Here is a 13,630-nt window from a genome sequence, read left to right on the forward strand (position 1 = left end):
TTACTGGTTTCTTAAGTTATGCAATGGAATGAGGAATAGTGAACTCTACAAGGCAGCAGCCACTATCCTCTTTCAGATATTTGTATTTGCAGGGTGGCTGAGCTTGAAAAGTTAGATCAATGACATATTGGTTTCCAATGCTTTAAAACCCTCTTAACATCTGAAAGGCAAGACTAGCAAGAAATGATGCATAAGGTATATGCTGCCCACCTTTTACCAGCATCCCTTCTGTCAGCTTTTGGGTATGATCCAAATTATCCCTGGGTATATACTTTATAAATGCAGTGCACTTCAAATTCTGTATCAGCTGGACACCCATGTAATATAAGGCTTCAGGAAGGCATATTTAAAACCAGTAATAGCAAAGCCTTGGCTTAAGACACATCCACTGCTCCACATGCACTAGTTACTGTTGCATTTCATGTGGCAAGGGATGAGCCCCTGTACTAAACCACAAATGTGGCCTCTTACAAATGCTGCTGTTAGCTCACTTACTTCTGGGTTCACGAGGTCCATCCACTGTTATCTTGATGGCTCTGTGGTATGTGGCTACTTGGGGTGGATTTGTGAAGACTGTGATAGTCAGTGTGAAGCTTTTCCCTGCAACAGGAAAAAATGTTACTGAACATGTGCATTGAGAAAGGGTTTACTTGTCATTTCAAATAGCACTAGAACACATCAAGTGGCACTAAAACACATTGGCTGTCCATATCAAAAGATAGATATGTGCGCAGACAGCATGGTATATAATCTTACAGGTGTCAACTGCTGGATACATTCCCTCTATGGCAACTGCTCCAAGCATTTGAAAAAAAATTAATTTATATTTAAATGATCTACAGTTTGCTTTTAAATAAGGAGGTTACCCCTAACAGTTACAGTTTATCTATCTACATGACTACTGGTACATTATCTCTAAAAGGTGTAAGTTCAGAGAGGCTTGGAAATTGTGGCTGACTCTTCCAAAACTGCCACAGGAATCTGATCAACAGTGCTTGTTAAAATTGAAGAGAACTGGGTGCTGAGATCCCTTAGGCAGACTGTAAAATCCCACGCTTTGTGGTTGAAGCTACCATTAGATCAGTTCCATATTGTGAACCAGAACCCTTTAGAAATTATCTGCTACTGCAATGCCAAGAAACAGGGGAATGGAAAAAATAAAAAATTTGTACAGCTTGTCTACAGAGAATTAAAACATTTTATGAAGCCATAGCAGAGTATTATGCTTAGTTTCTCTATTATTCAATATCAAAACTGTGAAGACCTTTTCAAAATCGCTATGTGCGTGCCACAGCTCTGACGTCTGAAAAGTGCTCATTTTGATCACTGTGTTTTTATCCTGTCGTGACTGCAATGCATTCAAATACTTCAACCTCTGTATTTGCTTTTGGCCAATGTCAGCACTTACTTCAGGCATTTTTTTAATAACAGAAGTAACTTTCTGTGTCTTTGATAAGACCTCATATATGTATTCATTATGGCTTTGGCCTGGACAGCATAAAAATATTGGCTGTCAGTAGGTTTAGTGTAGTTATCTCAACATCATGGAGGACCCAGATAATGACAGGAATCTTCATTATCAGCAAGAAACATCAAGGGACATCATCCCAAGTTAGATAACCGGGAACTGTTGTAAGAAAATTGAGGTTCTCCTTCAGGCATATGCTGTGCAAGTGTTCCCATACAGCTCTGCCTGCTTCATTTTACCACTTGGCTCCTGCCTTTCTGAATGCTGAGTTTCTGCCGTTCTGAGACTTCCCATTTTTACAGTTTGCTTGGTTTATCTATGTAAATATAAATGCCTGCCTGTAGCAGCAATATTCCCTCACTCCCCACGCACATTCACTTGCAATTCAATACTTCTCTTAATGCAGTTCCTACTTTGGTGCTAATGGTCTGCAGCAACATCTCAGCAAGAACACACGTATAGCTGTTACTGGAAACTGTCCTCATCACACCCCTGCGAATCAGGGAGGTATTCTCCCCACTTTACAGATGAGGAACCATGGGGAGATAAAGCATCTTGGCCAAGATCTCACAGCAAGCCTGCAGCCAGGGATGCTAACCGCTTTGGCTGCTGCAAATAAACTGGACAAAGATTTTGAATCACAGGCCTGAGAAAACAGGAGCTGAAACACAAGCCTCTCAAATCCTATGCCAGTGTCCTCCCACTTCCACATCCTAGCTGCAAAGCAGACCCTGAGATCAGAAGAATTACAGCAGAAGCAAGTCACTTTTGATCCCCATCTCAAGGCCTCTGGCCCTCAACTATTGGGCCCTACATCAAGCACAGTTCACCTTGGACAGCAAGACACAAATCATTGTGTTCTTGACATTTTTTTAATACCAAATTACATATAAAGCTTTACAGCTTTGTTACTTTTCCCTCCAGTAAAACAGATTTTCCTATGAGGCATCAGAAATAAAGCTCAATAAAATTTCTTCCAGAAATGTTAAAACCCATAGCATTAGGCTTAACAAATATCAGAGAGGCACCTGTACATCTTCCTTCTTTCCAAAAATAGTTTCCTCATGTTATTATATACAACACCTAGATCATTAGGACTGAAAGAAACTTAAAAAATATACATTATTCTCTTTACTAATCTACAGTATTTCTATCTTGCTTCTAGTTTATTTCTTGGCAACTAATGACGCATTAGGTAAGACATTCCTGCTGTTTTTCTAGAATACATAGTCAATTCATTTCTTTAGAAGGCTTTTGTGCATTTCTCAGATTGCAAAAAGAAAAAAAAATCAGGAGAAAGAGATATAAAAGGTATTAATTGCAATAAAATGTGGTCACATTACCAGTCTGCATGACTAGGATAAAGAAGAGGAAAGTGAAGTTACTTTAAAGGTCTTCATAACTGACTAGATTCCAGAGCCTGTATGAGGTTGTGATATAAGTTGGCAAAAGCAGGAAGACACTTAGCTTACTTCTTGTTGACAGAAGACTATTCATTAACCACATACTGGTTAACCACAGGGCTATATAACCATAAACCTATGTGTCACTCATTGCTACTTACCAGTAATTCTGTCTGTGTTTTTTTTTTTTCTGGTTATTCTGTTTCATTTGCATTTAGTTTTATTAAGTGCTTTTATCACTTTTATTCATAGCTTATACATAATTCACCACCTACATGTCTAGATTGGAGGTACCGTTAGTGAAATCTATGTTTTATGGATATAACTGTTCTGAGATGACAGTGTAACTATAAACCTCCCCTCCTTTACTTTTATCTATTATGACAGAGCCAAGATAAAAGATAAATTTTTATTTTCAACATACACTTGCATAAGCAACTTACACATAAACACATACAAACACACACACACACAGATATACAACATACAGCAGACCATACTGGTAGAAATAATACCAGCTTAGTCATTGGAGGCCTTATTCAGACTCCTACCATTGGAGGCTATATCAGATGTCACAATTTAAGATTCTTAAGTAAGTGGACCTCCTAACTATCTGAGGAATGCCTACTCTGAGCACCTAGTATCTCTGTGCGACTGAGAAAACAGTGGGTGCCTCCAGAACTGAGTCAGATCGCCTAAGTGAAGCACTGACCTCTCTATGGACTGTAAAGATGGATCGAACACCCCCAGGTGACATTCTGAAACACTGGCCTAGTTCAGATGCCTCAGTTAGACATGAAGACAGTTTGATTATGGCCCTTAATAGCGAGCAGTCACAGTAAGGCAGCATATACCCTTTCACTGGCTAACATGAAGATCTGGGCCTCTCTGAGTTAAGCAGTCACAAACCTACAGAAAACCATACGTAAATTAGCTTGGGTCTACAACGTATGCCTCAATGTGGTTAAACCCATCACTATTGCATGAGTGTGGGAGTCTTTGCCAATGACAGAAGGGCCAAAGAGTGAAGTCAATGTCAAGCTGTGCCTTGCGGGGTCTTTCAGTCACTTCAGAGACTATTGCTTCCCCTGTAACTATCCCCGGCAGTGCCTAAAATAAGGCACACAGCACCTCATGAGCCCAGGGGTTAAACTCTTTGGATGTGGGGCACAGCTCTGCCTTTGGAGAACCCTGCCCACAGACATCAACTGCTGTCATATGCTTAAGGTAGAGTGCAAGACTCACTGCTTCAGTGAAGTCTTCCCTTACAACTAACACAGGAAATACTGCTTGGTCATGTTTCTTCAGCAAAAGTATTAAGGTCAGTACCCTTTAAGAAAAACTCATGGAAACAGTAGCATTTCTGGCCAAAACACAGTACGGACTTCTGAAATGATACCTAGAGATTCTGTTGATGCGTTTGTTAGAGACTATACTATTAACAATGCCCTGAAGGGTCATTGTCGATCTGACAGCTGAAGGCAGACATTAAACCAGTTGTCCCCAGCTCATGGCTTTACAATAGTGCTTGTGAGAGCCTCTGATGCTGTGTGAAGTTGTAAGAACTTAAGAAGAGCAAGAGCAAAGCATAATATTGTTGGTCAGTGCGTGCTCAGCAATACTGCTCCTGGGCCAGCAAAAGGTAGAGATCACTCTCTGAAACCCAAGCATCTGAAGGTCTTGTGCCCATGCTCTACACTGCAATATGGGAACACTGCATTCAGCTGCATCCCGTCTGACAGTGTCAGAAAGAAAATGAGCAGTGAGCTCACATCTAACGTGATGCAAGATTTTTAAGTGGTCCCCCAGAACAACACTCAGCATTGTGCTGAAGGTCTCTAGAGGGAGCAATAGGCTTGTAAACTACAGCCCCTGGGAACGTTTGAGAGGAACCAAGGGGGAAAGAAAATGAATCCCAAGTGACAACACAGTCACATGAAGCTGCTGTATGGTGCTTTAGTCATCCCTAAGTAGTGTCATGACCAGATGGATCTGGGAGTGAGAAGGCATGCTTAAAATATGAGTGACTCCATGCAAATGACAGAACACAGAAAAACAAGAGACGGGGAAGACATACAGGCAGGAGGGATGGCCTAGCTAGTCTAGAACTTTGATTTGTGTGCATGCGCATGCATGTGCTTAAGTACTGGCAGACACAAGTGGGGAATAAGGACAAACAAACTTTACAGAAGACAGGCCACATCTTGAACCTATCACTCCTTTTTGACTGATCTCTTTCTTAGGCAAAAAGATCATCTTCAGTTGATGAAGCTTCATCCAAATGAAGACAAAATAAAAATGGAGTTATGCTTCAGAAGCCGGCCTACATGGTGGGGAGGAAGAAAGGCAGGCCAACAGATGATGCGGTTACACTTACTACTTTTACTTTTACTTTTATATTGCTAGTCACAGATGTGTCATTAGTGGTTTTTTTTTAATCATAACAAGTAAATTATTAGATAAAAAGAAGCAAAAAGGGAAGGGAGCCAAGAACACTTCTGCTGACAAGGACAAAACATATGGATGGAAAAATACAAAATGTAACACAAAAATACAATACAAATAATACTGCAGAAATTTATACGCTATTAGTGAGAGACTTCCAGGTTCTAGTAAGAAAGATTATTATACTACTTTTTATCCACCTTCTACTTTTTAGTACTAATGTACTTACTTTTATTAAACCATGCTAAATGATCAATTTTATATGTCTTTACAATTTCTCACAACATCTTCCTGGGTATCTGCCAAAGTAAAGATTTCTACTGCATTTTAATAACATATCTGACTGTATCTCTAGGAAGGATGTAATACATGCACTCACATATTCATTCTCAAATGTCAAATTAGCACAGAGGCCAAATGTTACTATCCTTATCACTTAAGCTGCATAATGCTTTATTAGCTGAATAATCCAAATGTAATCAATAGGATGAGTAGGGCCAGCATTATTTGACCCTATGTTAGTTATCTGTTGCTCATCATGCGAGTGAAATATTTTTATAGTTTTTCCAGCTGTATATCAAATCTCAAAAAGACTGCACAGGTCCAAATTCTGTCCTCAGATGATAACTGTTTTCTACTGTTTTCAGTGACAGTTTCACATGGTTAGAATATAACTCTGCCTGCTATGTTTGGTCCAGTGGCTGTTTCATCAGAAAAGAATTACAGCTAAAGTTAGCAGCATTAAAAAAAAATCACTTGCTGACCCTCAGTACCACAGATATCACTTAATTTAAATAAAAGAAAAAAAACCCTGTTATTAATCTCATCCACTACCATGCTGTAAATGGTTTACAAACTCTGACCACCACAGAACAACAGGCCAAATAGATAAATGTAAACACGGGGGTTGTCAGCAAATCAGAGTCATTGCCCAAAGAAATATAAGAACTGCGTATGCAAATCAGTTGCACAGATGGCTGATCCATTTGTATATTTATATGGATGTTTTGTGGGTGTAAGTGTGTGCGTAAGGTTTGAGATTCGGGAAATACACCTACTGACCTCCAACTAGACCAGACCAGGTCAGCATAAAGCTACACTTTTGAACATTTCTGTCAAATGTCTCACTCCAGGAAGTTCTTATAACTGTGTTTACACAGCATTTATGTACCCAGAATGAAAAATTGATCCCAGGAAATCAATAGGTGTTTTGTTCTTGATTTGTGTGGGGCCAAATTTTCATGCAAATGGCCAAAAGCAGCCCTCCCGCAAACTTGGTCCCAACTATGAACTGTCTAATTTGCTGTGCAGTAAGTTCTGGATGAGCTGCAAGCTGTGTTGCGCAGCTCAGCTGTACCAGCCTCCCTGCTTGGGAGCTTGCTGCTGTGGGCTTCTACCCTTCTGCTTCCTTTCTGGTTCCCTGCAGCACTACCCAGTGCTTAAACAAGACATGAACTTCATTCTCTTCTCTTCCTCACCCGTTCTGCAAGCTTTACTTCAGCTAACAAATCAAATGCTCTGGTGGGAAGCAGCGAAGTTACCTGCTTTTTCTGCTGAGGCTCTGCAGAATTGCTATATTAGAAGGTTGAAGGAAGGTTGCATCTGGGGTGAAATCACTTTCAAGGCAGTATTTTTGTGATACATGCAGCATTTAGCCTAAGGCAACACAGGAACTATATTAAGCAACCAAATTACATAACTGAAATTAAATAACATTAATAGAGACACTGCCAACCTAAGCAGGTGCTAAAATCTAAATTTACTTTAAAATCCTTATCAGGGTGGTAAGGATTGTCCCTGACAATCTTCTTATTTCATAGGTTAAAAACATAACCCTAAGCCTGCATGCTGTGAACATGAAATATTTACACAAAGAGATGCAGAGGCTGGTTCAGTACAACTTAGAGCAGATACAAGTGTGTTTGAAAATATGGCTGACTCAGGCCCTGAGTAGCTATTCCCACAAACAAATATTGGTGATGCATAGCAACGTTTTGTGCATGTCCCTTTTCCTCAGGTGTACTGGGCATGCTACAAGAGCTGTACGCCACATGAGGGGATCCTTGGCACTGAAGAATGCCCAGGCAGGCCTTTAAGGAGCTCGGTTCTCCCTCTGCTCAGCTACGCTGGTACGAACCACTGAATGCTTTTGCTTAGAAGAAAGGAGACCATATTCCTCACAGAATAAACAAAAATGCTAGCATGCAGTATTCCACAAATGTGTCAGCATCAATTAAAAAATCACGTCTCTGAATGCTGCTTTTCAACCATTACAGTACCAAATAATGCCTTTAGTAATTGATCTAAAGCCCTCAAAAATGTGATCCTTTATTACATACATAAGAATTGTTCATATTCTAAAGTGTTGCAAGAGTGAGGTTCAGCTCACCAAAACTGTCATAATTTTTCTCTCTTTTTTTTGGTCAGTTGTTTACATTTTAATTTGACAGTGTTTTGTGTGCAGCCAGTTTCACTTCTGTGCTGGTGATTGGTTTCACTTCCCAGTCTCATCTGCTGTCATGATGATACCGTCCACTGCCTCCACCAGTGCAGGGGCCTCTGTGCTAATTCCTTCCCTGGCAGCCTGAAAATGTATATAAAAGTGCAGATGCTGCTGCTGGTCCATAGCTTGCCTGCAAGGAACCTGATGATCCTTTTCTACTTAAGAAATTTGAATTTGAAATGTACTGACTTTAAACGCTGATGTTTAAAATGGTACATACGTTGCATCAGTTTCAGTCTGCTTCCTTCAGGTTCCTTCTCTCAGGTTACTAGCTTCATGTTATTTTTCCTTCATGCAAATCCTGGAAAGTGCTTCAACAGAGATGCTACCAAAGTGTGATTTCTTTGGTCTTGAGACAAAACTGTGGCAGTTCAGTAGTAGGAGGTATTAGGTGTGTGTGCTACATGGGCATGGCCATTTATTGGGAAGCGAGCTGCAGCAGGAGGAAGGTAGGAGACATCTCTGAGCTTATGGGAAAAGAAATAAATAAGCAAACTGAGAAGAAAAGGGACAGGGTCAGGAGATTTGGGATGGCAGAAAGGAGGTCTCTGAGGACAGGGTGACCTACAACAGTTATTTTAGGGTGACACCCAGTATTTAACTTAGACATTAGACACTTTTGTATACCAATGTCAACAATCCACAAACACACAAAACCACACGGAATCCCCCTAAATTTTGATGTTTGTCTAATTTCATAAGACAGTTTCAAGCAGCGGTAGGAGCTTCGCTGGCAGGAACATTATTTGTACTTCAGCATCCTTAGGTTTAAGTACTATGTAAATACCAGCTTTTAGGCTTTGAGATGGATGTAGTATGTGTGAGTGTGTACATCAGAGAAACAATGGCGTTTGACAATAAAACAAAAAAGTATTTTTCAATTCTCTTCTGAAAGACAACCTAAGTGATCTGTTTCAACTGAATTTTTGGGTGGGATGCCTTCTTAGACTGAAAACCTGAAGATCAAGTTTGTAAAATGAATTAAAGCCTTAACAGACCTAGGTGGGGGGTAGCACAGAGAAGACCTCTTAATGGAAAAGCCAAGCAGCCTCTAACTATAATTGTAGCTGCTGCAGTAACCACTATAAAATTCTTATGAACTTGGGTGGAGACAATAATTACAGCACAGGAAGAATGAGATGCACTGGGGTGTCCAGCCTCCTCAGTAGAATGGTAATACAAAGAAATTACACTGTTTGAGTGTTAAAATGGAATATTGTTAAAATATTGTTAAGACTTGAAAAGCATATGCACAATCTATTCAAATCTACATGCCACTAATGCTTGAACAAAGATTTTGAGAGGGTGGAATTACAATGGATTTATTTTTTCCCCCAAAACAAGTCTAATGTAAATCTCTGACGCTCCTGATGCTCAGTATTAACTGGCTACCCCGGAAGCTAAGTTTCTCCTTTCAAGTTGTGGCCTCTTACATATCAGGGAATTTTTTTTTCACTATAGTATCATTGTACTTTTAAACAAAATGTTTCTCTGTACAGGAGCTTGGGGTATCTGTGAATAAATGTTCAGAAATTACTTAGCCTCCATGAAGTGCATCCACCTCTAGGGTGGAACAAGAAAAAGATCTTTCAGCAGAATGCTGTGTCACTGATGAATAGTTCAGGGAAGGAGAGAAACAACAACAAGAACATAAAATGGAAGGGAGAGTTCAAAATGAAATGACTCAAATACAAAGCTACCACCTTCTTACAGAAAGTGCCTTGGGATCCTTAAACCAAATAATAGTCCTTAACCCAGCTATAAGACTTTATAATTTAAAATCATTAATAAGCTTTTTGAGGTAGAAATTATCACCCACACTTTATAGGTGATGAGACAGACATGAAAAGGTTAAGGCTCAGATCCACAAAAGGATTTAGCTACATAAAGTGAGATTCAGGTTCAATTTAAAGGCTTAAGTCTAAAATTACAACCCTCAACCCACCCTTTCAGGTGCTGCTGAACAGCAGAAGTCCTTGATATCTGCAAGTGCTCCAGTTCCCTTGAGGCTGGGAGCTCAGCTCCTGGGAATGAGGAGCTTAGCACGGTGAGCCTGTGCCCTACCCACAGGCTTGATGCTCCCCTGCTGGTCTTCCCTGGGCGATCTGGTCCAGAAGCCCGAAATATGATGCCCTCTTCTCCTGCACTCGCTCGCTCTGACAGCTCAGCACTGGAGCATTTCCCTGGGAAAACTCCCTGCTTTGCAGGAAGTGGCTCAAGCCTGCATTTCAGGTTTCCCTGGAGGGCACCCTCTCTCTCCACTTGGCTGTGGTGGGGTACAAGTGTACTCAAGCCCGTCTGCCCAGTGGCCTGAAAATGCTGAAGGTCCTTTGGGCAGAGAGGTGGCACCTGCACGCACACACACACATGCCTCCCTTGTGGGGCTGGCGGCTCAGGCATTCGGGGAGTGGGGTGCCTCACCCCCATCTCTTTTCCAAAGACTGCTTATGTGTTTGAACCCATGATTTTTTCACACCTCAAAGACCTGTTGTCATCCTTTCCCTAATTGTGAGACCAGAAGAACTCTGTGCAATGGGTGTTGGGTTTTTGGTAGATCCTGCTCTGAAGCACCTTGCTCTCATGGTTCCTGTGAGCGTAGAAAAAGCCCTTGGAGATCTAGATTTTGACAAAGCTTCTCTCCCTTTTTTGTGCACTGGCTTTGACATGGTTTAGTCCCATTTGGCTACCTGTCCAGATGGATGCTGGCGTACCTTAGCGTTCTGGCAGCTGGGAACAAACACGCTCCTTGCCCTACAGAGCAAAGATGATGATGACCTCTAGACAGAGCTGCAGGCAGAGGCACCAGGTACAAGAAACAAGAGAGGTGTGGGTTCACAGGCTCCCTAAAAGAGCAATGTGCTGCTCTGAATAGAGAAGGCAAACAACACTTGTATGATGATCAGTGCCATTTCAGCAAGCGAGGGACTTCCACCTACAGAGACCTAGAGCAGGAGAGTGACAAAAGACAACGTGACTAGTCACTTCTTCAGTAGCTAATCAAGTGTGGGACTGTGTGCAGGGACTGTTTATTCTGGGTTCATGTTCTTGGAGGAAGGACTCCTCTGTGCTGTCATTACACTAATACAATGCGCATTGATTTCAGAGCTTGGAAGAGGTGTGGGGTCACTTGATGGATGCCTGTGCAGTCAGTGATGGGGGAGATAACACTGTCATTACAGGCTTGGCACTTGCCAAGTTCCACCAGAGACAACTTTCAAACGTAAAACAACCTCTATGTCCTCAAATACGGCCATGGCTTTGTTACAGTTGTGGCACATAAAGTCTAGCCTGTGGAAACTTTGTGGCCTTGCCAAAGTGTTTCCTTCAGTTCCTCCCTAAACTTCAGGGAACTGATGTGCATAAGCACTGCTCCAGGCACCGCCCCACTAAAGAGCTCTCATGGCATCAAGCCTTCGAAACAGCTGCTACTCTCCTCCTCATCCTGCAGCCTCCTAAACCTCCACCCTCACCACCACTCAGACCCTGCTCCCTGCCAGCACAGTACTAGTGATAACTTCCTGGCCTTGAAGGGAAAAATAGGAAAGGGTGGAAGGAATTAAAGATAGTTCCCAGCAGCACACTTGAGTCAAAACCCGTCTCCTCTTGTAAGTGCTAGGCCACGAATCTCAACCCATGCATGACCCATAGACACTACTGCAGTATAAACAGAGAGAATAATTTACGCTATCATGGCCAGGCTCTTAGAGAAGGTGAGGCAAAGAGAAGGGCAAGTGAGGCTCGGGCCAGAGTGCATGGAGTTGGCTCATGGTGGCTACCTGCTGAACCCGGTAACTGGCCTGAGTCTGTGTGAGAGGCCCCTGCTCAGTAGCCTCGCAGCTGGGGCTGCAGCCCATCTCACTGATGTCAGTGCCGGCTCTCAGCAGCCGTGCTGAGGGTGAGCGGCTCTTGCATGCGAAAGGGAGGAGGAGCACTAACAGAGGAAGAGGAACAGAAGACAAAGATTGATGCAGGACATAGAAGAAGGGAATAAAGACTGTTCAAAGAGGCTGAGAAATTTGTGTTAAAAAAGTATGATGGAAAAAATGGGGGAGAAGAAGTAGGATGGGAGCAAAGAGGTGGAGAATTACACTGTATTAAGGTGAAAGAAAAAAATGGAAAATTTTTTACTGTTGCTAAAGGATTTTTGGAAGGGAGTGGAGACTGATTCAGACTGATGCAGGTTTATGCACGTGACTATGCTGGAAAAGATTTCCCTGACAGCAACTGTAAGCCACTGACCTGCAGTATCCTCACTTCTGTTAAGCCTGAGCGAGTTGACAAGAGCTGCATGCTGCAGTATAGTCATCTGAAGTTTGCTAACCAGCTCTGAAGCTAGGGTTCTAATTAATAAATTAGATCTCAGAACAATTTTATTTTGATTACAAATCAGCAGTTCTTACTGAGTCTCTAATGTAAGTACAAACATACATATGTGCACACAAATAAAAATATTTTTTACTGGAACTTGAGCAGCCCTCTGAAAGATGACACACTAAAATATAAAGCTCAACAAAATAAAAACAAAGCAAAAAATGCTGAAAGGCAAACAGATTACTTGAAACTATGTAACCTCTTAATCTAGCGAGGTACTTTGTTTTCTCTAAGCTGTATCCTGGTAAGCCCAGCCTCTTTTATCATCATAAAAAATAAGAAAATGCTCAGAGGATAGCGGCTGTCTCATCCTCAGCGTTATCCCAAGTTTAAAAAATGTACAAGAGCAGCTCTGCACAACCAAAAAATAGATTTATTGTTATTGGAATGAGGGCAGTGGTTCAGCACTTGGCATGATCACTGTTTACAACAGTAATGCTCCCGGAGACAGGAAGTTCTAAAAATCACTCTGCCATTATTTTTCTCCTGTTGACGTTTTCTGATTGAGAGTTCTTTTGCCCAGACCAAATTTTAAGTAACCCAACAGAGTGTTTGTGAGCTGGCAAAGATAGCCACCCTCATGCTTGGCCTCACAGACCACATGATGTTTTCGATTCAAATATCCTCCCTGAGCTGCACCATATACTTTCTCACACAATCAGCAATTCATACACAAATGACTGCAGGTATCAAGTGTGTACTGAAGACAACTTGGACTGTACTGTTGTAATGAGAAAGTCTTCTCTCCTTCCCCTCCTCCGACCAATAAGTCTCTGCCAAAGGCTTGCACCAAGACAGAAGTTTTGTTTAAAGGGTTTGGTGTACTAATCAATCTCATGACGACCCACGCTATTTCACCTGAAATATGCATCAGATCATCTGTACCAGTGCAAGGAATTGTCATGTTGAATTCCCCCATGGCTGCTTGGTTTAACACAGCAATCTCAATAAAACTAACGATACGATGAAGTGACCCTAAGTCACTTAAAAACAAAATTACCATTGCCAGCCTCTCCTCATAGAAAAAAACAGTGCTATGGCAGGGGTAGAGGCTGACCCAAAATTACTGCTGATTTCATCACCAACCTACCAAACTGACCTTCCACGGGCACATCCCACTATCGCTGTTTATCAATCAGACACATAAACAAGCAGTTATTTTTATACTATACCAACGGACTTGCTTTCAGGTCTGACTCTTGTATTTTTTTTATTTGAGACTCATCCGGAAAATCTGGTTAATTGTTACTTAAGTATATGACACCATGTTCCCTGAAGCATTCCACTGGTTTGGATCGGGACCCAAGCAGTTGTTTAATACTGATTTTACAATTCTGTTGCATAGCGTTCTCCACTGTTTTGTACATACTTCTGTGATTTTGAATGCATTTAAGTAAAAATAAAACAAATTTTAACAAAGTGCTTAAATAATGCAACCAC

At 41.5% G+C, this 13,630-nt stretch overlaps 1 protein-coding gene across 3 annotated transcripts in view; it reads right to left on the reverse strand.

Moving 5' to 3' along the window:
• The window catches only part of RUNX1 (RUNX family transcription factor 1), a 178,948-nt gene that overhangs the window by 55,460 nt on the left and 109,858 nt on the right, over nt 1-13,630 (reverse strand). For all 3 annotated transcript variants that reach the window (XM_064524656.1, XM_064524646.1, XM_064524653.1), the window contains one exon: nt 496-600. In XM_064524656.1, the coding sequence (XP_064380726.1) occupies nt 496-600 (105 nt within the window). The remainder of the gene's footprint in view (nt 1-495; nt 601-13,630) is intronic.

Source organism: Dromaius novaehollandiae, chromosome 1, assembly GCF_036370855.1.
Source record: "Dromaius novaehollandiae isolate bDroNov1 chromosome 1, bDroNov1.hap1, whole genome shotgun sequence".
NCBI classification, from domain to species: Eukaryota; Metazoa; Chordata; class Aves; order Casuariiformes; family Dromaiidae; genus Dromaius; species Dromaius novaehollandiae.